Consider the following 26,630-nt stretch of genomic DNA (forward strand, 5'->3'; position numbering starts at 1 on the left):
TCCTGAACTGCCGAGACATTGTGTTTGCCCATTTTTGCAACCAGGCTGCTCTGTTTTCTTTTTGACTCCTAAGAACTACTTATATACTAACATTATCTTTTTGTCACTTATACTGTATGTTTTCTCCCATTTTTAATTTATTTTTTATAATCTATTTTTATTTAATAAATGGTTCAAAGTTAACCATTAACTGAAAGTAGAGGATTTTTCTCTTTACTCAGCCAGAGCTGACGACAGCTATTTGTTTTAGCATTTGTTCACAGAAAGCTCTTAGTAAATCTTTAAACTGTTTTAAAGTTCATTCTAAAAATAAAGTTATTTCCTCAAGGATCATGAAAAGCATGGACAGACCCACATTCATCCTTAGTTTAAAGGATCACTGGATCATGGCTAAAGCAGTGACAAAGGATAAAATAGAAGGCTATACATGAAGACTGATCAGATTTTAGAAACAGCATGAGGCTACAGTTAAAGGGTTCAAGACCCCTATTCTGTCTCCATGGTCCTGGGACATTACTAAGTTACAATTGGGCAAATACTACCTTTCTTACAGGGTACTTTGAGGACTAAATTAGAGAATGTAAGCTATATTTTTTAAAGATATAAATTGTTATATAGACATTTAATACTTAAAACAGCACTGAAATAGGAAGGGGACAAATAGGAACACTTCAATTTTCTAGTCAGAAAAGTTTAAACATAAAAAATGGCTCATCAAACACATGCAACCAGGAACAGAATCTAACTCCAGGAAAACACTCAATTAAATGATATTATTTCCTATGACAAGGCTTCAATCCGAAGGTCTTCTAGCAACGTTAGACAGATTGGACATATCACACCAAGCCTTCATGGGACACACGAGAAATAAGAAACGTACCGGAAGTGCTGAAGTGTTCCTGGCCATCAGAGGAGTTCTGGTCTGTTTCTCTTACATAAAACATAAGCTGGGTTGGTTTCAAAGACTTGAAGCCTGGTTTCTGGAGGTTTTCTAAGTAGGCACTTAATCTCTTAAGAGAATTTTCATTGACTTCCTGGAAAAAAATATTAAGAGGCATTTATACACAAAATAGAACAAGGAAACATCAGAAATTATATCCCGACCTTTTAAACACATTATTGAGTATATTAAAGAATTTAGTATTAAAAGACGGTGGGATTTCATAGCTCCTCAGTACAGGATAAAATTGGATCTACACCTCACAACATGGAACTCTATAGGGATGAGATGTGTAAAAAAAAAAAAAAATGTGGCCACATAAGTACTAGAAGAAAACATGGCTGAGTTTCTTTATAACTTAGATGTGGAAAAAGCCTAACTATGACTGAATATCCCAGGTAATGAATGATTGATAAATTCAATTACATAAAAAAATTTAAAAAACTTAATACAGCACAGGGAACTATATTCAATATCCTGTGATAAACCATAATGGAAAAGAATATAAATACATATATATGTATAACAATCACTGTGCTGTACAGCAGAAATTAACACATTGTAAATCAACTATACTTCCATTAAAAAAAAACTTAAGAAAAGAACACATAAAAAACCAAAAAAACCCACCCACACACACACACACACACACAAAGCAGTCTACAGCAAAAACCGAGTAGAAGAAAATATGTGCAAGTTTTCTTTTCTTTTTCTTTTTTGGCCGCCCTGTGCATCTTGTGGGATCTTACTTCCCCGACCAGGGATTGAACCCAGGCCTACCGCAGTGAAAGCACCAAGTCCTAACCACTGGACCACCAGGGAATTCCCCAATTTGCAAGTTATTTCATAGCAAAGAGCTAATTTCTTTCTATATAAAGGGCTCTTAAAATGCCCTTTCAGAGATTGGTTGAATTATGGTATCTTCATTCAATGGAGTGCTACACAACCAAAAGGGAAAAAAAGGGAAAGAATATGACACAGACGGTATTTAGGAATGTACACAGAGTGATCTCTACGATGTACTGTTAAGTGAAAAAAGAAATGTCTTTTAGTGAAGGAACAGTTCCAAGAAACGGCATAAATAATAACTGTGCTTCTTATCCCTATAGGTCTCTTCTCAGAAACACAGTGTGATCTGAAATTAGGAACAGTTTGTTTGTTTTTGTTTGTTGAATTTATTACAATATACCGCTCTCCGCTATATTGTGTTGGGGGTTTGATGATTCACTAGAAGGATTTACAGAACTCAGAAAAGCTGTTATACTCACAGTTACAGTTTATAACAGCAAAAGGATACAGATTAACATCAGCAAAGGGAAAAGGCATGTAAGGTGGAGTCCCGTAGGGACCAAGCGCAAGGTTCCAGTTGTTCTCTCCCAGGGGAGTTGTACAGACAGTGCTTAAGCCCCCAGCAAGGATGTGTGAGAACACATGAGAAGTGCTGCCAACCAAGAAGCTCATCCAAGCCTTGGGGGCCAGGGCTTTTACTGGGGCACTACATGCCCACATGACTGACCATAGCTATTCAGTCTCCAGCCTCCCCAGAGGGCCTCAGACATGAGAAAACAGGCATTCACCATAAAATACATTGTTAGCATAAACTATCTGGTGTGGCCCAAGGCCCCGGCACACAAAAACATTCTTATCAGGCAAGGATATCCCAGGGGCTCAGAGCTCATCTCCCAGGAGGCAGTGAAGGGCCAGTACTGAAGCCTGGCATTTCTTCGCAATAAAGCAACCCAAGCCTGCTGAGTTCATCTTTATAGCACACAGAAGTTTTAGTAAAAAAAAAAAAAAGGTACACTGGTAGAGGAGGGAAACCAGTCACTTAGTACTAACCTTAATTTTTCCTCACACGTTGGATTTAAAAACTTTACATTATTAAACATTAAATTAAATTGTGTTAATTTTTGACATCCCCAATAATTTGTTATTAAATTATTACATCTCCAAGGTAGTATTTTTCTGTTGATTCAATTTACTAATTACTTAAAAAGGATATAACTTCGAATAACCTATATATATATATCAACTATCATAAACAGAATATTTTCCTAAAGCAAAGAAGCAAAACTGATTTTTTTCCATGGCAAGTAGAAAAAAGCAATACAGGAAATTCCCTGGCGGTCCAGTGGTTAGGACTCCTCGCTTAGTTGGGGAACTAAGATCGTGTAAGCCGCAAGGCATGCCCCCCCACTCCCAAAAAAGGGGGAGAAGCGACAAAATAATGTTCTAATTTTCAAGAGTTTTAAATTCCTTTTCATGTTAAACCAGGTGTTAATGTTAAGGAAGATAAAAGGAACCAATGAAATTATTCCAAAGCATCTGGCTTTGTAATATATTATCTAACATTAAAAAATAGTGACCTTCCTAACTAAGTTCATCATGAGTTTGTATTCCTTGAGAAGACATTAACTGATGATATAGGGAAGTGGACCAGCATGCAACATAAGGAAAAACTATTTGGGCACTGAAAAACCCTCCTTGCATCAACCTTGAAAAAAAGGACTGATCAGGGTATCAGAGCCCTTAAATTTTCCTTCAAACCCTCAATTTTACTTTCAAACCTGGTACAGAAAATATGATTACTAATACTCTAAGGAGTTTACATGATATCTTTATTGCCTGCATAAAACATGACAGCTTTCATTAAAAAAAACCAATAGTTTTAGTTTCAATTTTCAGTATCTATAGTTCAAAGCACTGATTATTCCACCGTGACAAAACAACCCCAATTTATAGAACTCTCTGTATTATACGGTAGCAAAGGTAAATAAACTAAACAAAAACATAGACTAAATGTTAAAAAGTAAAAAAATAATTGTTTACCCTTTCCCTGGGGTGCTGTCCAAAGAAATCTGGATGTACAGCAAAATAGAATGGCCTCAAGGCATTGACTGCTTCAGCTCCCGATAAAGCTCTGGAGTAGAGAAACCAGTATGGAAATATCCTTCCTGGACACAACCTTTTTAAAAGATACGGATTTATTATTCACCAGAGCACTGACATGGACACAAATCCCCCATGTATAAAGTGACAGTAGCATTAAGATTATTGTGTATGGAAGATACCATAGAAATAAGACAGAAACCAAAGTGTAAAATTTTGTGGGTTTTTGAAATCTACAAAAGTTTTGAAAGCAGTGAGTCCCACATGATTTCTTTTCTTTTTCTTTTTTTAAAATTTACTTTTTGGGGGCTGCACTGGGTCTTAGTTGTGGCACGCGGGGTCTTTCGTTGTGGTGCACAGGCTCCAGAGTACATAGGTTCAGTAGTTGTGGCGCGCAGGCCCTAGAGCGCAAGTGGGCTTCAGTAGTTGCGGCGCATGGGCTTAGTAGTTGCGGCCTGTGGGCTTAGTTGCTCCGTGGCATGTGGGATCTTCCCGGACCAGGGATTGAACCTGTGTCCCCTGCATTGGCAGGCGGATTCTTAACCACTCCGCCACTAGGGAAGTCCCAAGACATTCCTTTTAACAATGACTATTTACTGAGATATTCATGTACATAATAGTTAATTAAAAGTACTAATTATTGCCAAATATGTTTTAGAAATCTAAAACTTCACATGACATTTTTATGGAACAGATCCAATTTTATTTTGGTTATATACTTTGAGCCAAATAAACACTTTATTTATCTCTTTTGACTTGGCTACCAAGAAGCCAGAATGAAATTTGATGTCTGAATAATTGTCTCATCAGTTCTATTTTTTTAACAAATGATCTTTCTCTAGAGGGTATCTGGTCTCCATTTTGATTACCCTATATATGCCTATTACTGTGCCAATTAAATTTTACTGAACTCCTTAAATCCTTTCTTGAAGTAGATAGGGTTTAGACTATCTACTATTTACTACATAAATAGCAAATATAATAGTCAAATGACCTTACTATACAATTTAAATGTAATGTGGTTTTCTATATGACGGCAATAGACTTGAGGGCAACATGGTAATAAGAACTGTGCTAAGGACAAACTTTATCTTTTTTTCCTTTTAAACTTTTCACACTGAACTATTTTGAAAGATGGTATTCTTTTCACCTTCTACTCTGAATGGACTCTTGTGAGAATGGACCTGGATGTTCACATGAATTTTCTGTTTCTTTTTTTATTCCTGCCCTCCACCATATTATCTACAAAATAGTTAGAATTTGATAAATTATAATAAATTGAAATAGCTAAACACGTAACAGATTCCACACCCCTCCACCCCCACAAATACTAATAACAGATGGAACCACAAAGCTTACCTCCTCACAGGTCTCAGGTGGCAAAACATTTCTGAATATATATGTAGGTCAACTTCCAGGCATCCATTAATCACTTAAAAAGTTAAGCAGATACCATTAATGAACAAGTGGAATTTGAAATTAAAAACACATTACCATTTACATTAGCACCCCCCAAAATGAAATACTTAGTTATAAATCTGACAAAATATGTACAAGATCTATATGAGGAAAACTGTAAAACTCTGATGAAAGAAATCAAAGAAGAATTAAATAAATGGAGAGATATTCCATGTTCATGGATAGGAAGACTTGATATTGTGAAGATGTCAGTTCTTTCCAACTTGATCTACAGATTCAATGCAATCCCAATCAAAATCCCAGCAAGTTATTTTATGGAAATCAACTCATTCTAAAGTTTATATGTAGAGGCAAAAGACTCAGAGTAGCCAACTCAATACTGAAGAAGAATAAAGTTGGAGGACTGACACTACTGGACTTCAAGACTTACTGTAAAGTTACAGTAATCAAGACAGTGTGGCACTGGTGAAAGAACGGACAAATAGATCAATGGGACAGAATAGAGAGCCCAGAAATAGACCTACAAAAATATAGCCAACTTATCTTTGACAAGGAGCAAAGGCAATACTATGGAGCAACAATAATCTTTTCAACAAATGGTACAGGAACAACTGGACATCTACATGCAAAAATATTAATCTAGTCACAGACCTTACACCCTTCACAAAAGTTAACTCAAAATGGATCAAAGACCTAAATGTAAAACAAAAATACTATAAAATTCCTAGAAGGGTACCTAGGAGAAAACCTAGATGACCTAAGGTATGTCAGTGACTTCTTAGATACAACACCAGACACATGATCCATGAAGGAAAAGAATTGATATACTGAATTTCATTAAAATTAAAAATTTTGCTCTGCAAAAGACAATGTAGAGAGAACAAGAGGACAAGCCACAGACTGGGAGAAAATATTTGTAAAAGATACACATATCTGACAAAGGACTGCTATCCAAAATATACAAAAAACATTTAAAACTCAACAATAAGAAAATGGACAACCTGATTTTAAAAATGGGTCAAACACCTGAACAGACACCTCCTGCAAGAAGACATACAGATGGTGAATAAGCATATGAAAATACGCTCCACATCATAGGTCATCAGGGAAATGCAAATTAAAACTATGAGGTACTGCAACACACCTATTAGAATGGCCAAATCCAAAACACCGACAACACCAAATGCTGGTGAGGATGTGGAGCAACAGGAACTCTCGTTCATTGCTAGTGGGAATGCAAAATGATACAGCCACTTTGGAAGACAGTTTGGGGCTTTCTTACAAAACTAAACATACTCTTACCATATGATCCAGTAACTACCCTCCTTAGTATTTACCCAAATGAATTGAAAACTTGTCTACACACAAACCTGCACACGGATGTTTATTGTGGCTTTATTCTTAATTGCCAAAACTTGGAAGCAACCAAGATATCTTTCAGTAGGTGAGTGGATAAACGGTAGTACATCCGGCCAATTGAATATTATTCATTGCCAAAAAGAAATGAGCTATCAAGCCATGAAGAGACATTGAGGAAATTTAAATGCATATTACTCAGCAAAAGAAGCCAATCTGGAAAGATTATATACTGTACGATTCCAGCTCTATGACTTTCTGGAAAAGGCAAAACTCTGGTGATAGTAAAAAGATCAGTGGTTGCCGGGGGTTGGAGGAGAGGGAGGGATGAATAGGTGGAGCACAGAGGATTTTTAGGACAGTGAAACTCTCTGTATAAAAATACTACAATGGTAGGTACGTGTCATTATACATTTGTCCAAACCCGTGGAATGTACCCCACCAAGAGTGAACCCTAATGTAAACTATGGACTTTGGGCAAGAATGAAGTGTCGATTTAAGTTCACCGATTGTAACAAATGTACAACTCAGGTGTGGGAGGCTGTGTGTGGGGAGGGGGTATGTGGGAACTCGTACTTTGGTCAGTTTTGCTGTGAACCTAAAACTGCTCTAAAAAATAAAGCTTATGTTTTTTTAAAAGGTTAAGCAGCTAAAAGGGGGGACATGATTTGAATCACATGGACTTTTCCAAAAATTTAGAGCTTCAGCAAGAATTTCAACTATACTATAGTCTCCATGTCAACTGACCAAGTGATTTTAAAAATTCTATGAGCAACCTGTCTTGAAATGCCATATTATTCACGTGATAATCACCACGTAAAAAATCCTTGCTTCCCCCGGCTTATGAAGCTCTGAGCCTGTGGAAGAGTGTATTTGCTCAAAACAAACCACCACGTGGCTCAAGTCCTATTCTGTCAAATCTTAAGAATTAAAAAGTTTAAAAAATTTTTTCATAATGCAGTTAATATATCTGAACCAAGGTAATGAAGCAAAACTGTCATTAACAGGATAATAGAAAGATGTATTTAAAAGACAAATCAAGAATTACCTATTTAAAAAGTGCATTTGCAAACAACAGTGGGTGCTTCCATTTATTTTCTGGTTGACTGGTGTGGCAAGACCCTCTTGGATACAGAATGTGTTTATAGATATTCATTTAAATGTTTAAAAACGTGATTTTTATTTAACCCTTCACCTTGCTATTTTGTTTGAGACAAATACGGATACCAGAAATACTCCTACCATTTGGGAACTTTCTGAGATTAAATGGCGATACAATGAGGAAGAAAGAACCATTTTGACTAAAGTTTCAGTGCTGCCCACGACCGACTGAATTCTCACTAAACGTCATTATGAAGTAACTGAACAATCTCGACTTAGTAAGATAGAACAGGTACAAGCCTCCAAGCTTGCAAAGAAGAGACCAGAAGAATATACATATCCAATCCAGCACTGGCTCTCTTTAGGTGGTAGGATAGGAAGCCCTTTACTTTTTAAAATTTCCTAGTTTATTTACAATGAGCACGCGAAGCATGCTCTTAAAAAAAAAAAAAAAAAAAATCAAATCAAGGCTTCCCTGGTGGCGCAGTGGTTGAGAGTCAGCCTGCCGATGCAGGGGACGCGGGTTCGTGCCCCGGTCCGGGAAGATCCCACGTGCCGCGGAGCGGCTGGGCCCATGAGCCATGGCCGCTGGGCCTGCGCGTCCGGAGCCTGTGCTCCGCAACGGGAGAGTCCACAACACTGGGAGGCCCGCATACCGCAAAAAAAAAAAAAAATCAATGCTTCTAGCATACAAAATTAAACAATGAAAAGGAACAGAGCAGGAATATGTGTTGTTCATTCAGTATTTAAGACAGGCCCCCGGCCCTGGGAAATCTGTCCAGTGACAGCCTTGGACTGTGATTCCAGTCTAGCTCAAGAAGAAAACAGCCCCTCATATTCACACACAATGACATTTCATTTTTAATATTAGTAAGAAAATTTATGCCACTTAACTGCAAAGATGCTAATAAATGAGCTAAAACTTGGGTAAGAAATGAGGAATAATACTCGAGGGGCATATGATCAACCAAGAATATGAATGGGTAAGAGATGAAAATAATATGCGGCCAAGCTCTAACCATCATCCTTTTCAGCATAAAATGATCTTATAAGAAGCCTTGAAAAGTCAGAAGTACTGAACTAAGTAGGCCTAGCACTTAGGCCTACCATCGCAGCAATGATGTAACCTGTTTTAATGGTCTGTTGCAGCAGTATCTTAGAAGTTCATGAAATCACAGTGTCTCTTTCTGATGTGCAATGTAGGTGATCCAAGTCCTACTCTACTCCCCATTTTCCAAAGCAAGACATCAAAACAAATAAAACAGTGAAAAGGAACTGTCATGATCACTGATTTGAAACAGAAGTTAAAGCACACTAAAAAGACAATAAAATTTTTGGAAGTTGATTTAGAAAAGACTGTCTCCGATTTGATTCACAAAGAATTTGAGAGGCAGGCAGCCAAGTTACACTGTTTAGAAATGTACATATCTAAACACCTATAAATAAGAATTGTTAGGAGGGATTTCCCTGGCAGTCCAGTGGTTAGGACTCGGTGCTTCCACTGCAGAGGGCGCGGGTTCCATCCCTGGTTGGGGAACTAAGATACTACAAGCCATGTGGCCAGGCCACAAAAAAAAAAAAAAAAAAGAATTGTTAGGAAAAGCTGATTTAGCGATTCATCTTACGAGTTACTTCAGAATTAGTCTCCAAAGAGTCACTCACAGCAAAGTTGCAAAAATTAGGGATTGTATCCTCAGTGACTTTCAAACATGGAGCATAAAGTATGTCATGCAGAGAATTATAGAGCATGTTTTAGAAGTGATTCTGTCAAAAATAATCAAAGCCAAAAAAAAAAAGTTTCTGTATTTAAAAGTCTGGGTCTTCAGTTGTTCAGAAAAATAATTCATTCATTGTTCACTCTGTAATCATAGGGTATAATTAAACTTAGTACTGAGCAATGACTAAAAAAAGGACATTAATACTTGGAAGAGTGACAAGAGATTCTCCCAATGAAAATAAAAGGTTCTCAAATACAAGTCTGAACATTAAATCATGGTTTCTAGCTTTAGAAAGAACTTAAAAAAAAAAAATTAGGCTACAATAGGTTAAGAGTTAGGTATTTTCTGCCTGCTTTTTTGGTGAGTTGGCTATTTCCTAAAAAGGTTCACACTGCAGTAAAGAGAATTCGAATCTAGACTTGTGCTGCCTAATAAGGGAGCCCCTAGCACATGTGGCTACTGTGAACTGAGACGTGTTTTAAGTGTAAAGTACCCATTGGGTTTTAAAGATTTAGTATGAAGAAAATGCAAAGTATCCCATTAATAATATTTTATCCTGATTAGATGTTGAAATGATAATTTATTAATTTCACTTGTTTCTTTTTGCTTTTTTAAAAGCAAAACACGACCTGGTCTTTTGTGATTTACTACCAGGAAAATTTAAATTACATCTGTGGCTCATATTGTATTTCTATTGGATGGCGCTGATCTAGGCCAATTCAAGGCAAATTTAAGTGAACATGACACTGTCAGGGAAAGCTCAGTAACTGTGGTGCATGGCCTGTTGCTCCGCAGCATGTGGGATCTTTCCGGACCAGGGCTCGAAACCATGTCCCCTGCATTGGCTGGCGGATTCTTAACCACTGTGCCACCAGGTAAGTCCTGTGCTGTTTAAAGTGAGGCATTAAATCTTCTAGGCAGTTTCAGATCAAATTGGGTAGAAAGAGATATCTAAATTGGTGGAAAAGCCAAATTACGGGTAGTCTAAGAGTTGTTTAAATTACATTCGATAGAAACCACGTTTGCCACACAGAGGTCCTAGTAACTTATTTGAACAGAGTTAATATCCTCAGGCTACTCTCATTTAAACTGTGACTTTCCTTAGTAACTATCTTGTAAGGTTTTAAAAAGTAGTTTGTTCTATCAAGGAGAGATAAAAGCAGGCAATATTTCACTGCTCTTCGGTTTAACACTTCTCAGGGAAGGGAAAAAGCAGGAAGCCCTTTAGATAAATTAATAAATTGCAGCAAAGCAAAGTATCAAGGGTTTTTAAGCTTCCTTTTGTAAATCTTTTGCTATGAGATTTGAATCATAACCATATCCTAGGATAAGTCAAAGACTTCGGGGAAATGTGATAGTCGGAAACAAAACCTAAATCGTCTCAGGTTTCTCATTTCAAAACAAGTTAAAACAGATACTATGCGGGCACTCCGATCCCGGCACTGCCTGGGTTCAAAAGTTAGCACGTCGAGCTAAGGCGACTCTGATCGCTGCCCACCCCGACCCCCACCCCCACCCCCGCTTCTGCCCCGAGCAGCCTGAAAGCACAAATGGAGCCCCTCCCGTCCTGCTTACAGTTCTGGCGAGGGTCCGCCGCGAAGGCTTCCTCCTACCTGCTCCACCTCCCACCAGGTACCAGGAGGAAGGACGGTCGATCCTCTCGCGGGGCTCTGCAGGGGTGCGCTGGGCCAGGCAGGGGCGCATGCGCACCGGGGCGCCAGCCCGGCCAACGAGCGCGCGCCGCCGGGACGGAGCTCCCGCCCGCTCTCGCCCCACCTGACGACAGGCTCTGACAGGCTCCTACCCGCGGTGCTGAGTCCCCACCCGAGAAATCTCAGCTGGGCGCGTACTGCTCCACCCGTCCGTCGGCGCCTGCCGCAGAAGCTTGCTCGAGAGGAGTCCGGGCTCTGGGCCGGGCCGCAGGTCGCGCTCTCATTGGCTGAAGCGTGCCAGGCCTTCCTCTCTGGGGCGCCTGCGCACACCCCCAGGACGCGGCTTAAAAGCCTAGCGGTTCTCAGCCCCACCCTGACGTCAGCAACTAGGTGAACGCCAGGCTTCTCGCAGCGTGGAAGCTCTTGTCCCTCCGTCTTCTTACGGCTCGGCCCGGAGCGGGCTCCGCGCACTCAGCTGAAGGCTTTAGAAGGCGCGAATGAGCGCTAAGGGATAGGAAGGACTAGGCGGGAGGGAGTCGGAAAATGACTGGGCGTCAGGTGGCCGGGCCTGGACCGAGGGTTGGTGGGGAGGGCAAGGAAAGAAGGACGACCGAGCGTGCGCATGCGCCAGCCCAGCTTTCCTCCCCGGCCCGGGTCCCCCAACCCCCGGCGCCTGGGAGGGGAGGAGGCTGGCTTGGCGGATCAGTCCGCAGACCGTTCGGAGCTGACGCCTTAGGACGACTCTCGCTTGAGACCTCCAGGTTTTAAAGGTCTTACTGAGTATAGCCTTTGGCTTTCTTCACATAAATATAGCTAATTAAGACTATTTTCTCCGGTTTGCATTTTCCTTTTGACTTTGGCCCTTAAGGAATTCTCCACTATCAGCTTGGGGGTTTTTACTGTTAGCTGTATTTCGCTTCTATGACTTTGGTTATTCCCATAAACTGCCAAAGATGGAATAAGACAAATACAATAACCGCTCTTTTCCTACCTTTTGGCACCGTTGACCGAGGCGGGGGAAAAAAAACAACCCCAAACCAAAAAATACCCCCAGAATACCAAAAAACAAAACAAACAAAACAACCAACCTCCCTTTGTTCCAGCCCTAAGGGTTCTTGACTTATCGTTCATTAGAAACCAGCTGGTCAATTTGTGGTCCGTTCCATCCAATCCCATTTTTCCTAAAAGCTTAATTTATCATCTTTCGCATCTTCATCCTTTCAAATACATCCTTGCCACCAGCATAAGGTTATAATTGCCCACTTACCGTTCTTCACTTGTCCTCAAAGGCTCTTCAAACTGATGGTGGTAATCTCCGAACCCAAATTATTTCTTAGGTGCTGAATTTCAGTAATGGCAGTTAGTCACTCAATTTGTTCATACTAGAGAACTGGGCCTCTTTTTTTAAAAATTTTTAAATTTTTTATTATTTTTTGGGGGGGCCTCTTTCTTGATGTCTACTTATGCCTTACTTCCCATATCCCATTCACGAGAGTATTCATTCCACATTTTATCATAGTAAGGCATTCTGCTAAGCGCTAGGTTTTAACTTTTTTATTCTTGTGAGGTTATAGACTTATTCCAGTGATGCTGCCATTACCATATTTTGGGGACCCCTTTAAGAAATACTTTCAGTCCCCTTAGTCACCACTTACTCTTTTATTACTCCCCTTACTCAGACATTTTCTCTAAATGATTTAAATTATGGTTTAAAGTATCAAATCTAAAGTATCAAATTAAGGATTGAGGATGACCACCTTGGGGAATGACTGCTACAGATTCTGCAGATGGGTTCAGAAAAGAAGCTTAAACTTCCCAAGGTGGCTTGAAAAGTGCAAGTCTTGTTTGGATAGGTTCTGGTATATTTGTTTAAAATACTGATTTCTTTAGTCATACCTAATGTAATTTTCAAGATACATATAGTATTTTAAGATACACTAAAGGAAAACTTTAGAGAATAATTTAAAATTTCTGGTATAACTCAGAAGGTACTCTGGAATTTTAGTGTTTGAGTCATTTTCCAGTATTATTTTACTATTCTATTTTACAAATGTACAATAGGCTTTAGAGACTGGACTGAGTGCTCACCAAATCTACTTCATAACCCGAAAGGTTGTTCTGAAAGCTCCAGACACCTGCTTGAATATTTTCCCCTCTATGTCTCCCTCTTATTAAATGCACAATACTCAGTTTGTGATTTTTCACTGTTTGGATTTCAGAATAAATTGGGATTCACCATACTTAGGTTTACCTAAATTAAAGAGACGTCAAAAAGTAATCTGAAAAATCATTTGCAGTATGGGTAAAACTGTTATAAATTGCATACCTCAAAATTTTTAGTTTGAAAGCTACTGACATACTATAAATCAAAGAGCAAAAGCTGAATATAGTGAAAACTGTCTTTATTTTCGTTGCCTTTTATTTTCAACAATGATTACTTGAACTTAAAAAAAAAAAGCCTTTAATAACTAATGGTTACTGAAAAGCCAAACCTTTCCAGCCCACTTCATATTCTCTTTCAACCATTTCAGGGCAGAACAATGTTCCAAACTATAAACCTGTTCCTTATTAACATTGACGGTCATGTGCTTAATGAAGAGCTTTGGATCTGATATACGAGCAGCCATAATTAATCTTTCCACTGCAGCTTGATAATCATCCTTGCTCCAAGATTTGTTTTCTTCACATCTACAAAGTGAACACCTCGCAAAGTCAGAAACTCGAAAAAGAAGCTATATAGTTTCTTCAAAAGATAGTAATTTACATTTATTGGTTCTAAGCTATGACAGTCTTTTTACTATATTCTTTTTTTTTTTTTTTTTTTGCGGTACGCGGGCCTCTCACTGTTGTGGCCTCTCCCGTTGCGGAGCACAGGCTCCGGACGCGCAGGCTCAGCGGTCATGGCTCACGGGCCCAGCCGCTCCGCGGCATGTGGGATGTGGGATCCTCCCGGACCGGGGCACGAACCCGCGTCCCCTGCATCTGCAGGCGAACTCTCAACCACTGCACCACCAGGGAAGCCCCTTTTTACTCTATTCTAACAGTGGCTTTCAAACTTGTTTGACCATGACACACAGTAATAAAGACATTTTATATTGTGACCCAATATATACCTGCATACATAAAAACTGAAAAGTTTCACAAGACTTACCCTTATGACCCTATTTTCTATTGTTTCATTTTTTAAAATAAAATGGTTGCAACCCCCTAAACTGATTTCACTACACAAATGGGCCACAACCCGCAGTTTGGAAACACTGATCTAGAACACAACTAATAACCTCTCTTTGTATTTTCAAATTAACAACTGTATAATTATTCATTACAACGCATAATAGAATAGTAAATTTAATCGAGTTTGGAGTTACTAACATTCATGTGTTTTACCTTGATATGGCTATTTTAAATTATAAGCATATACTTAATTTGTAGCTCACATCTGGTAACAGAAATTGTAGCTGTATGCCTTCATACTAAATTTTTATAGTATATTATATAGCATATATATATACTATAATATAGTATATTATATAGTATATATATACTATAATATAGTATATTATAGTATACTATAATATTTATAGTATATTCATATCTGAATAACTTTCTACTAAGTTATTTTCAGTCCTGATTTAAGGTACTTCACTAAAGTGCTGGAATTTTAAAATAACTTTTCTAACAGTCACCAAATTTCATAAAACTCATACCTTATGGCTATTTCTCCTATGGGATAGGGAGTAAGAAGTATATAAAATAGAGATGTAGCTGTTTTTAGGCATCATTTTTTCTCTGTGTTCACTGCATCCTGCTCTGGGCACCTATAAGGCTCAGCAGCAAGGCCCGAGTATGAGCCTACCTGTGTTAGCACAACAGTGTGGTCTACAGAGTGGTGGGAGTAAGGACTTCCACTTTGAACAGGAATCAGTGATCAGAGAGGGCAAAGATTGGTCAGGCCGCTTCTAGTACATTCTGGCTTAGGACTGGTGCCTGAAATCTGGTAGACTGGGCATACACCAACTATATGCAGTTTCTGAAAGTCTTAAGATGAATAAAAACTCTCTCAGAGGTTAATGTAACAAAGCAGGGCTTGGTATGATAACGGTAATGGAGAAAACACTATTGGTTAGGACAAAATAGAAGATCCAGGCATGTCACTAGTTATGTGCTGGCATCACAAATACCCCACAAATTCAATAATGAATAAACAGACTGCATATTTGGGGAATGGAAAGTTATGAGAAAACCAAACCCTCGTTAGGATAATGGAGAGCCCAAACGCCTCATGCAACTGTAGTGCATAGTTGTAAACAGAAGGCCCTCAAGAAAATTAACAAAATTAACAAATTTTGTTAATTTTTTAAACCGACTAAAATTAACAAAAAAGCTAATTTTAGTGGGTTTAAAAAAAAAAAAGGTGGACCTAAAATAAATTCTCCTCCCCTTAAGTGTAGGCTGGATTGAATGACTTGTTTATCTCCAATAAATAGAGCAGAAATGATGCACAACTTTGGACACTAGATTGTTAGATATCAATTTTCATGGTCCCTTGCATTTCTGGAAGTTCTGAGAGCAGAGACACTGATTACCCCTTGTTCCAGATTTCAAGGATGTTTAATATAGTGGACAACCTTGAAAGACAAAGATAGTTTCTCCTTCAGGAGCAAAAGACAGGTTTGCTTACAGCCTTACAAAGTGGAGATAGCGTTTCCATCTGAAGAGCAAGGGGCAGGTATGTTTATTACCCATTGTAAAAGATTAGGGTTCCTAAGTTCAGGATTCCTCTCAGGTAATGGAACCCACTGCATGTGCAGGTATCCATCTGGGCCCAAGTGTGGGACCTGGGAGCAAGAGGAAGAGATACAAATATGCAGATAATCATGCTGCTTGCTGTGCCACGAGTAATAAAGTCCTGTCTCCAACCCAGGAGGTCTTGTGTCTTATGCCAGGATCCGTGAAACTATGGCAGGCTGACTTACAGCCTGCAAATGGGGTGGAATCTCAGAGCCTTCACAGTTCTTGATGTTAAGATCACAAAAGGCACTGCAGCTTCCTCCTTGCGTTCTCTCTCCTGGATCACTCACTCTGAGAGAAGTTAGCTGTTGTGTCATGAAGGCACTGAAGGAACCTATGGAGGGGCCCGTGTGGTGAGGAGCTGAGGCTTCCTGCCAACAGGCATGAGTGAGCCAGCTAGGAAACGGATCCTCCGGCCGCAGTGAAGCCATCAAGTAGGTGACTGCAGGTCCTGACCACATCCTGAGTCCAACGACATGAGAGACCCCTAGCCACAACCATCTGGCTAAGCTACTCTAAAATTCCTGACCCACAGAAACTAAGAAAATACTTGCTATTTTAAACCACTAAGCTTTGGGGTAACTTCTACACTGTAATAGATAACTAACAGAATATTCAGTCTGAGGATCTGGTTTCTAACACCAGTAAACTGAAGCAAAATTATTGTTAAGAAATGCCAAAACAGGAGTCCCATGAGATCCTTATATTACAAGTTTCCTAGATAAAGCTGACAAGAAATTGGAGTGGTGTAAAACTAAATTCTGGGATTTTGAACAAAATTATCTGAAGGGATGCCACTCTGGTCCAACAGCTACATTATAATATTTATGCATTTATAACAACATTTTAAAATATTGAAACTAGGCTGATGGCTTTATTTTGAACAGGATTCTTGACTGAACCTAATAAATTATCATATATTTCCCTTTTTGACCTGGTTCTTAGATCTTTTGTGTTGACCAAAAAGATAACTTTTAGGTACCTAACTAAAAACCACCAGTACACGAGAAAGGTCCACACCTAAAATGACCCATCTCGGGCTTCCCTGGTGGTGCAGTGGTTGAGAGTCCGCCTGCTGATGCAGGGGACACGGGTTCATGCCCCGGTCCAGGAAGATCCCACATGCCGCGGAGCGGCTGGGCCCATGAGCCATGGCCGCTGAGCCTGCGCTTCCAGAGGCTGTGCTCTGCAACAGGAGAGGCCACAACAGTGAAAGCATACACAACAGCGTACCACAAAAAAAAAAAATATAAAAAGACCCATCTCTTTGAACACCTAAACAAGATCTCTGAAGTTGTTAAAATGTTTACTGAAAGGTACTAACTTGTTTGGATTTAAACCTCAAATACGTCAAATCCTTTCTCAGTATAAATGCTACCAAAGTTTGCCAATACACACATGCACAAGTATATGAATATATAAATATGCAGTATATAAATATATAACTGTTTATATATATACAAACAAATAAAACATTTACATCCTAGGGCAAGTGTAGGGACATGATCTGCTTTCAGGATGCAGTCAGAAGTTATTTCAACCAACCTTTTTAAAACTATCTGCAGCACCTGTGTAGAAGCTCCAGGACTCTGAATACTACTAGCATTAGATACCATGAAGATTTCAATAGCTAAAAGCATTTCAATCTCAGACAAATAGGAAGGAATCAGTAGAAGTTTTTGGTATAAATTTCCCTCCAATGGTGGGTAGCAACCCAATGAAAGAGCACCTGAAAGTCAAGTAACAGATCAAACTTTACTAAAACCCCAGTAGGTGAAAACCTAGACTTCCAAAATATCCACAGGTGATAATTACTTTTGTTTCAGAATAATTCTTCGCATTCAAAGCAGATTTATTGCATAAATTATATGGTAGTGAGCTTATCCTAGTCCAATTGAGATCATTCTTTGTAAAATGGTTTTGAAACATTAAACATGAAGTGAGAAATTGCAAAAAAAACAAACCCTGAAAAAGAACTTTTGAGCCTCATTGTAGCAAATGTCCATTTATTTTAAGCCATAGTCAACACAACGTAATTTCAGAATAACTAAAAAACCAGAATAGCTACTTGGGTTTTGTTTTAATGGGATCTGGGTCTAATAGCAACTACATACAGTTATTATATATATAATATTATATATAATTATATATATATAACTACATATCTTGAATTATGAATCCAAAATGAAGAAATAGAAATTATAATTTGAAGATTTTACTTTCTATCACATAGTTTTATAGTATTTTTGAGTGTACTTATTTATAGTGCTGTTTAAAGTCTGTGCAATAAATATTTGCTGTTCCTACAAATGTCTGGCATTTTGCTAAACACTAGATATAAAAATGAGTAAGACACATTTCCATCATGTAGGTGCTCAGTGTGTTGTTCTCCAATTCATGTTCTAAAAATCTTGCTTTTCCAAAGAACAGATTCAACTTTTAAACTGTTTAGGTGCTTATTACAGGTGATATACAGGGAAATCCCCTATACATCAGTCCAGGACATCCAAATTGTATATAGGCAATATTATATTTGTTGTCTTTTACTGAAACCAATTCAAATCTGTGTGTAAAATTTGTTTAAAATGTTTTATTAAGTTAAATTTCTTCAATATATCTTTCTAATATGGATGATGATGACTAATCTTTGAGGACCTACTATATGCCAGGTACCTGAGCTAAACACATAGGTTTTATCTAATTTTAACCTGACAGTTTACTACCTTTGCAATTAGGTACAACAACTCCCATATTATAGATGGGGGGGCTTTGGGTAAGCACCCTGGCCTTCTGACTCCAGATTTTGGAATCGTAACCACTAGGAAGTCCCACCTTCCTAGATCACTGCCGGGACCAACAAACTATTGACTCGTTAACATTCCTAACTATTGGTAGGTATAATTTACATGCACACCTGTTTTACTTCTGAGCAGAAGAGGAAAACAAAAGCCAACAAACTAAGGAGAAATTTACTAATATTATCTTTTACCCTAAAATCAAACATGAAAAGAAAAATACTCCTATTTGGTTTTAGCGGGGGAAAGTAAGGAAAAGATATACTAATAACATCTTCCCTTCCCGACTTTTCAGTTCTGACAGAAAAGCCGTATTTTTAGGACTAGGTAAGCACATCAGGAAGGCAATTCTGCTGTCCCTGGACAATTTCCTTCTGGTTAGTTAGGGAACACAAGCAAAGCCATCAAGAAAGTAAAAGATAACTCCTGGAATAGAAAAAAAATTGAATTCATATATCTGACATGGGACTTGTGTGTAGAGTGCATGTATACATATATGAATAGTATGTATTTATATGTACCCACACACATACTTAACACACTCAACAAGAAAAAACAAGAAAAACGCCTCAATTTTAAAAAGTACAAAGAAAAAAATGGGCAGAGGATTGAATAGACATTTCTCTACAAAGATATACAAATGGCTAATAAGCACGTTGAAAGATGCTCAACATCATCAGTCATTAGGAAGATGCAAATCAAAACCTCAGTGAAGTATCACTTTATATCCACCAGGAAGGCTAAAATAAAAGACTCAGCGAGGATGTGAAGAAACTAGAAATTCCATACATGGCTGGTGGGAATATAAATGTAAAACAGATAGCTTCTTTGGAAAACAGTTTGGCAGTTCCTCAAAATGCCAGACATAGATATACCATACGAGCCACCAATTCTGCTCCAAAGAGAAATGAAAACCATACACCCACACAGAAACTTGCATGTGAATGTTCAGAGCAGTGTTACTTATAATAGTCAGAAAGTGCAAACAAAGCAAATGTCCATTAATTGATGGATGGACAAACAAATTCCGTACGATGGAATATTATTCAGTAATTAGAAAGGAAAGAAATAATGATATAGGCTAATGATATGGATCTTGAAAACACTGAAACCTTGAGAACATTATGTTAAGTAAAAGAAGCCAGTCACAAAAAACTACAAATTGAATGATTCCATTTATGTGAAATGCCCAGAACAGGCAAATCCATAGAGATAGATTAATTGTTGCCTAGGACTGGGTCGGGTGGGAAACATACGTGGAATGGGGAGTGAATATAAATGTGTTCAGGGTTTCTTTTTCTAGAGGTGTTGAAGATGCTCTAAAATTAGATGTGGTGCACAACTCTGTGAATACAATAAAAATAAATGCACTGTAGGGGCTTCCCTGGTGGTGCAGTGGTTAAGAATCCGCCTGCCAATGCAGGGGACTCGGGTTCGAGCCCTGGTCCGGGAAGATCCCACATGCCGCGGAGCAACTAAGCCCGTTTGCCACAACTACTGAGCCTGCGCTCTAGAGCCCGCGAGCCACAACTACTGAGTCCGTGTACCACAACTACTGAAGCCTGCGTGTCTAGAGCCTGTGCTCCGCAACAAGAGAAGCTACCACAATGAGAAGCCCACGCACCTCAACCAAGAGTAGCCCCCAGTCGCTGCAACTAGAGAAAGCCCGCGTGCAGCAATGAAGACACAGCACAACCAAAAATAAACAAACAAATAAAAATGCACTGTACACTTCACATGTGTAAAGTTTATGGTATGTGAAATTATCTCAATAGAGCTGTAAAAAATATTAAAGAAAAAAGCAAAACAAAGGCACTGGTACTACAGCCTTAACAGTGCCTTGATGAAAACTTAACTGTAAGTTCAGAATCAAATATGTACTACTAGATGTAAGGCACGGAAAGGCTTTCCTAGCATGTGTTAACCTGTGTGTGAAGACAGATCCAAAGAGCGTTCCACTGATATTTTAAATGTGAACACTGTCAGGAAATGAGATGTCCTGAAGACTGATCAGTGACTATAAATTACTCACTTCAGTTTATAACTCAGGCACATTAAAAACAAAACAAAACAAAAACACTCTTTACCCTATCACCTCACTTGCATAAGTTAAAACCATTGAATTGTACATGTTTAAATGGGTGAACTGTGTGGCATTTGAATTATATCTCAATAAAGCTGTCAACTGAAAATTTTTTAAATGATTAAGTTTAGCTGTTTTAATACAAAATTTTATTTTCAACTAAAAAACAGAAAGATTCATAGAAATCTCATTTATGTGCTTCCAAGTTAACACGTTATTCCTGCGGCACATAAATGCCTTCTGATGGCAGTTTTCCCAAATTGCACAATTATTTGAAAAAAATACCTCATTAACATCAATTCTAAAAACTAAAATCAAGAAGTTATAGCAAATAGTACATATATACTTTGTGGTGTGATTTCTAGCAGTTTGCAGGGAAATAGTATAAGTAGTTGAAACATAACCACAAAATTGAAATGAGGTGTTATGAACAAATAATTCCACCTTGCCTCTAAATTTCTGATCATCCTTTTATAAAAATTCTGCTTTCAAAACGTTTTATTGTAACCTACAATAAGAAATACATTTTACATAATGCCCTAGCACACATATAAGAATACATGTAACTGAAATGAAAATTTGATCAAATAATATGTTATTTTACTACCTGTAATGCACACTAATAGTTTCTTTCCCATTTCGCTGGGGAAAAAAAGTTAACCACTTGCTGAACTGATCACAGCTGGGAACACTGAAAACACTTCCAAGTTCAGAGAGGTTTTTGTTGGTGTAAGATGGCTGGGATGTTTGACACATTTGGCACAGTGGTGACACAGAGTAGGTACTCAAATGTTTGTCATATAGTTGATAGTGGTAGAAATGGAAATTTAAGACAAATTACTGCATGAAGGCAGAAAAGAATTCCTTTCTAGATCTAGATTCTACACAGAATTGTTTTCTAATTAAAATACTTGCAAGGAGATTGGGACTAGAGAAGATATTCGTTTTCTAGGCTTACTTGTTAGAGAGGAACAGTTGTAAACATTACTAGGAGCCATGTGAAAAACTGTTATATATCATGTTGCGTTGTAATGACGCCCTCTGTACTTCCTGTGTGCCTGTTATAACATATTCTAACCAAAAAGATCAGGGATATACCAGGGATAAATATGTATTCCTTAAGCTTCATTCTACCAATTGGTTTACTCCTATATATTTATAAAATATGCCAAACTGGTTCAAATTCTGTCATTTATTTCCTTTTCATATCCTCCTGTGGACATGCCAATATAGAAAGAAATAAAAATACAGCAATTAGAAATGAGAAATAACATGTTTCAAAAGAGCACAAATCTATGTAGACCACTATTTTTAAATGTGTATAAACTGCTCTTTTTACATATTTAATGCCCCGCCATGAATATTATACATAGATTTCAGGTTAGAAAATCAAATTCAAAATATATCAAAATTTAAAATTTTAAAATGTAACTTACTTTTGTAGTGGGCTCTGGCTTTGAACCATAAACAACTTCTTCCTAAAGAAGTAATTAATCTTCTAAGAAAGGAAAAATCAATAGGGATGCTCTTTGAAATCATGAATTCTGCCACGGAGGATGATATACCAAGACTGTTGCTTTCTATACAGGCATCTAGAAGTTTATTAAAAAGAAGGCTATACTGTGAGACCTCCACAGTTTCTGAAAAGAAAAAAATCATTGATATAGTGAAACTGATCTATCTTCTCTCAAACTTCTCTCTTACTCCTTTCCCCTCTGCTCTCCTTGGCCCCTTCCTACCTGCTATAAGAGTCAGAGTCACAAAAATGCAATCATCTTACATACTAAGTTAACAAAGAAACAAAAAATTCAACAAAAGCAAAACGGTTCATTCACTTTGTAATGGAGAATGTGGAAGGAATATGATTTCAGAGGCTACATTAACACCTCTGTCCATGGTCCTCAAGTGTGACTGCATCTGCACGGTTCTGTTTGCATTCTATCTACAGTGCAGACCTCAGACTTGTTTTTCCCACGACTAAAAAGAAATCATCCACTCATAAATATTCACTCTCAAATTAAAAAAAAAAACAAACCTCCTTTCTTGGGTATGTCTACTCCTTTCTGCTTTTCACTTGGAAGAAAGTGAAGTCACCTTGGATACTTCCAACTCTTTTATCCCCTATATTCAGTCAGGTGGGTCTATGACCTAGACTCTAGGTCTTTATCACTTTAGGACTTTTTAGTGGTCTAGGCCTTATCAGGAAATTTATCTCCTTACCTTTAGTCTCTTTCTAAACATTACCACCAGAGGAACTTTCCGAAAATACCAACTCCATTATGTCACGCCCTGGCGCCAAAACTCTAGTGACCCCTTACTAGACATAAAGAAGAAAATTCCTTTAGCCTGCCATTCAGGGTCTTCCAAAATCTGGCACAACTATCTGTTTGATCTCACTATTATATTTTGTTTCATTATCACGATAATTGTATATCAAAAGCCAGTTCTACAGCAGCCATTGTACCAGGGATACCACGATAAAGAAAACAATTGCCTTTAAGGAGCTTACCATCTAGAGGGAGAATCAGATAAGAATGTTAATGACAATACAGTATCTCAGTGCAATACTTGGGAAAATGGAGAGTGATAAAGCACTGAGGGGAGGCCTTCAAGTTAACGTTTTCATTAAACATTAACCCACCACTCTGAACCCATTGCCCAGCTCATTCCTGACCCAAAGCTTTTGCTGTTTCCCTTCACAGGGACTCTCTCTTGCTACCGACATATGACTTGCAAGCATTCAAGAGCACTGCCTGCCATCGCCCACACTGGCATTCTCTTTCTTTGAACCCATCATCTGCTTAATTTCCTCCATTTATTCCATGTTTTCCTATGTTCCAAGGTAATGGAAACTATGTTTGTTAAGTGATAAAAGAAAAGGTATTCTTTATTATGCCAATGCAAAAAATTATTTTAAGGTACAGTATAAAGCTTGCTGGGGGCACTTAACATTGATTGCTGATGACTTGACAGAGGTTAGAAAAGGAATGATGAAATGCCCCTTGTAGGAACTGCTGATAAAAGATAAGCATCTCTGGTTTTTTTTCTTTTTTTAAACCATCAGGAGAGCATATTCAATTTGCAGAGAACACATTTTACAAAAAACATCATTAAAAATATATGCTGGAATATAAAATTCAACCAAAACAGGTGGAGAACTGTTTCTTATTAAATACCAGATGGGCCAGAGATAATTAAGCTAGACTTTTTAAAAAACATACCTTGAGAATTTTGAAAACCTGGTAGATTTTGCAAAACTTCAAATGTCTGTCTGTAAAGACTCTTCGCTAAAATTTCTTGTGCAATTGTACAGAGCAGATTATGCCGATTGAGCACATCCAGTCTATCACAAGGCCACAGTGGTGTATTGATGACCCACTCTGACTCTTACAAAAAGAAAAAGTACAAGTACTTTACACCATGAAAATTACATTTAACAGTATAATCACAACAAATGTTTTTAAGTATCTTTTGGAGAAAGTGGAAAAACTTAAATATGTGTACTCAGAAAGATAACCATAGCTCAGATTTATTAGAAACAACTTATATAGTGATGATCATCATCCTAAGAAGATGCAACTAATGACCGTTTTGTTATTTTTACCTTTTTACCAATTCTTCGTTTTTCTAAAGGTACCAATCAGTTGTTGATTCTGAAGTTAATGATTATTTTTATATGACAAAATGTTCAGATTATAATGAGTATACATTATAAGGTAAAATATTGTTTGTGTAGACAAATTAAACAATTTTACAGTAAAGAATACATAATTTAATTAGTTTTGGTATTCTTGGGGAGCAGCTTTCCCCCACAATGTCTGCCTATTCAAAAATTTTTAAATAAAATACTTGCTATGTACAGAGGAATATCTAACATATGGAAGTTACAAAAGTATAATAATAAAATAATAAAAAGAATCCTTAGGTACCCATCACACAGCTTAAAGAAAAGAGAGTATTACCTATAATGCTGAAGTTCCTTAATTTCTGCCCTGATTTTCACATTGAGAAAAACAATGGAAGACTGTAGTATAGAACACGGAGGTGTTAACATGTTAGAAATGCCAGCATTTTACCATTTACCTAATTCCCTCAATCATTTACACATAATGAGACACATAATGAAACGTTGTCATGTAACATTCAAATCACATTCCTGTGCTCTTTTTCAACTGGAGTAAGAGCAGGAGTCAATCCTTTTCTTTTGTGGCCTTCCCAGCACAGTAAATACAGAAAGTATTAAAGAAAGATTTGATAATTCAAGCATACAATGCCACATAAAGTCTAACTATTGAGTAGAAAACTTTAAAGCAGGAGCTTGTTTTTAAATTACTAGAGCTCACTTGACTGGTTGACTTGATTTATACTACCTACGAGGCAGTGTTTTACAAATATTAGTGCTTTACAATTATTAACTCATTTAGACAGATACCTTCATTAATTTACTCCTAAATTGATTAAATCAATAATGATGAGAAATACTAATATTAAAAAACAGACCAAGAATGTGAACTGGTAATTCACAAAAGAATAAGTACAAATAGAAATAAAAAGAAAAATAGTTAAATTTTCTAATAAGCAATTAAATGCAAAACAAACCAGTGAATATCACTTTTATCCTGTCAAACTAACAAAGAGATAGGAAAAATAATAATGAATTTGGCAAGGGTGTTTGCTTCATAATATGCATCTTGAAATGCTGGCAAGATGACTATAATTAGTTCAACACTTCTAAAGGTGTAGAGTACTTCTGTATTCTATTCACAGAGGTAACACCTGGAATGGAATGTTCAGAATAGCCAGATTAGGGCTTGCATAAACTGAAGTGCACCAGTCTGGTAACTAAAAAACATAAAACTGGGCACTAACATCTGGACTGTTTATGTGCACCTGTGATCCCTAACAGGACAATGACTGTATAGACAATACCTATGCAATTGTTCTCTAAAGATTTTCTCACAAAGGGAGGCTTTCTAATAAACTCAAAATAACTTGCTGCAAATCTGAATGGCAACAAGGGCAAATTTGCCAACATTTATCAAAAAGCTTTAAACTGCCCTTACCTTTACCCAGCAATTCCATCAGAATTTATCCTAAGGGCATAATTAAGATTTAGCAGGGATGTTTAGTAGGGATTTTGTTTATCATAGAAATTTAAAAACCAGCTAGTTCAAGAAAAGTGGACTCATGGACATATCTATGTATCTATGTTTATCTATATTTGTTTATAAGATGGAAAACTATGCAGCCCATTAAGTGATGTTGTAGAGGAATATTCCCTTTCACAGAAAGATGTCCACAGAAAGACTGTTGCCTGATGAAAAATGAAAGGTACTAAAGAGTCTGTATAGTAACACTGTAGTGTTATTTATAACACCGGGTGGCTGGCTGAATAAGGATTTTTTGTCATCAGTTTTGCTTATCCACCCCTTCTTATTTCTCTATAGAAATTTCTCTATATTTCATTATAGGGAAATAAGAAGGAGTGGATAAGCAAAACTTATTATTAAATCGTAATAACCATGTATTACTTATATAAAGGCAATAAAAGTTATTTTAAAATTCAAGAGCAGTTTCTCAATAAATAGCATATATAAATATTTCTTTTACAAAATTTGTATTCTAGAAAGTTAAGACATTTATTTTTCAGCCTCCAAACCTTAACTATAAAAATATAGTGTTAAGGTTTTTTTTTTAATGCTGGTAAGGGTATAAGGCAAGGTAGGAATTTGTTGTTCATTTGCCAGGATACAAGGTACCAATGCTGAAAAAGAGTTTAAAATGTGAAAGTGAAAATGTGTAAGGCCCAAACAATAGAGCAGGGGTCCTCAACCCGTGGGCTGCGGACCGGTACTGGGCCGCAGAGCAGGAGGTGAGCACGGGCAA

At 37.6% G+C, this 26,630-nt stretch overlaps 2 protein-coding genes across 2 annotated transcripts in view; both read right to left on the bottom strand.

The window, feature by feature from the left end:
• TCAIM (T cell activation inhibitor, mitochondrial) overlaps nt 1-11,494 on the bottom strand; it is a 33,672-nt gene extending 22,178 nt beyond the window's left edge. The window contains 4 exon segments of the mRNA XM_024756413.1: nt 881-1,034; nt 3,770-3,905; nt 5,189-5,261; nt 11,037-11,494. Of these exon segments, the coding sequence (XP_024612181.1) occupies nt 881-1,034; nt 3,770-3,905; nt 5,189-5,261; nt 11,037-11,127 (454 nt within the window). The 5' untranslated portion in view covers nt 11,128-11,494.
• Nucleotides 11,495-13,479: 1,985 nt separating this feature from the next.
• TOPAZ1 (testis and ovary specific TOPAZ 1) overlaps nt 13,480-26,630 on the bottom strand; it is a 65,133-nt gene continuing 51,982 nt past the window's right edge. The window contains exons 17-20 of the mRNA XM_024756478.1: nt 23,966-24,130; nt 22,181-22,384; nt 17,412-17,595; nt 13,480-13,763 (exon numbers count right to left, since the gene is read on the bottom strand). Coding sequence (XP_024612246.1) covers nt 13,544-13,763; nt 17,412-17,595; nt 22,181-22,384; nt 23,966-24,130 — 773 coding nt within the window. The 3' untranslated portion in view covers nt 13,480-13,543. The remainder of the gene's footprint in view (nt 13,764-17,411; nt 17,596-22,180; nt 22,385-23,965; nt 24,131-26,630) is intronic.

Source organism: Neophocaena asiaeorientalis, unplaced genomic scaffold, assembly GCF_003031525.2.
Source record: "Neophocaena asiaeorientalis asiaeorientalis breed wild unplaced genomic scaffold, Neophocaena_asiaeorientalis_V1.1 scaffold265, whole genome shotgun sequence".
NCBI classification, from domain to species: domain Eukaryota; kingdom Metazoa; phylum Chordata; class Mammalia; order Artiodactyla; family Phocoenidae; genus Neophocaena; species Neophocaena asiaeorientalis.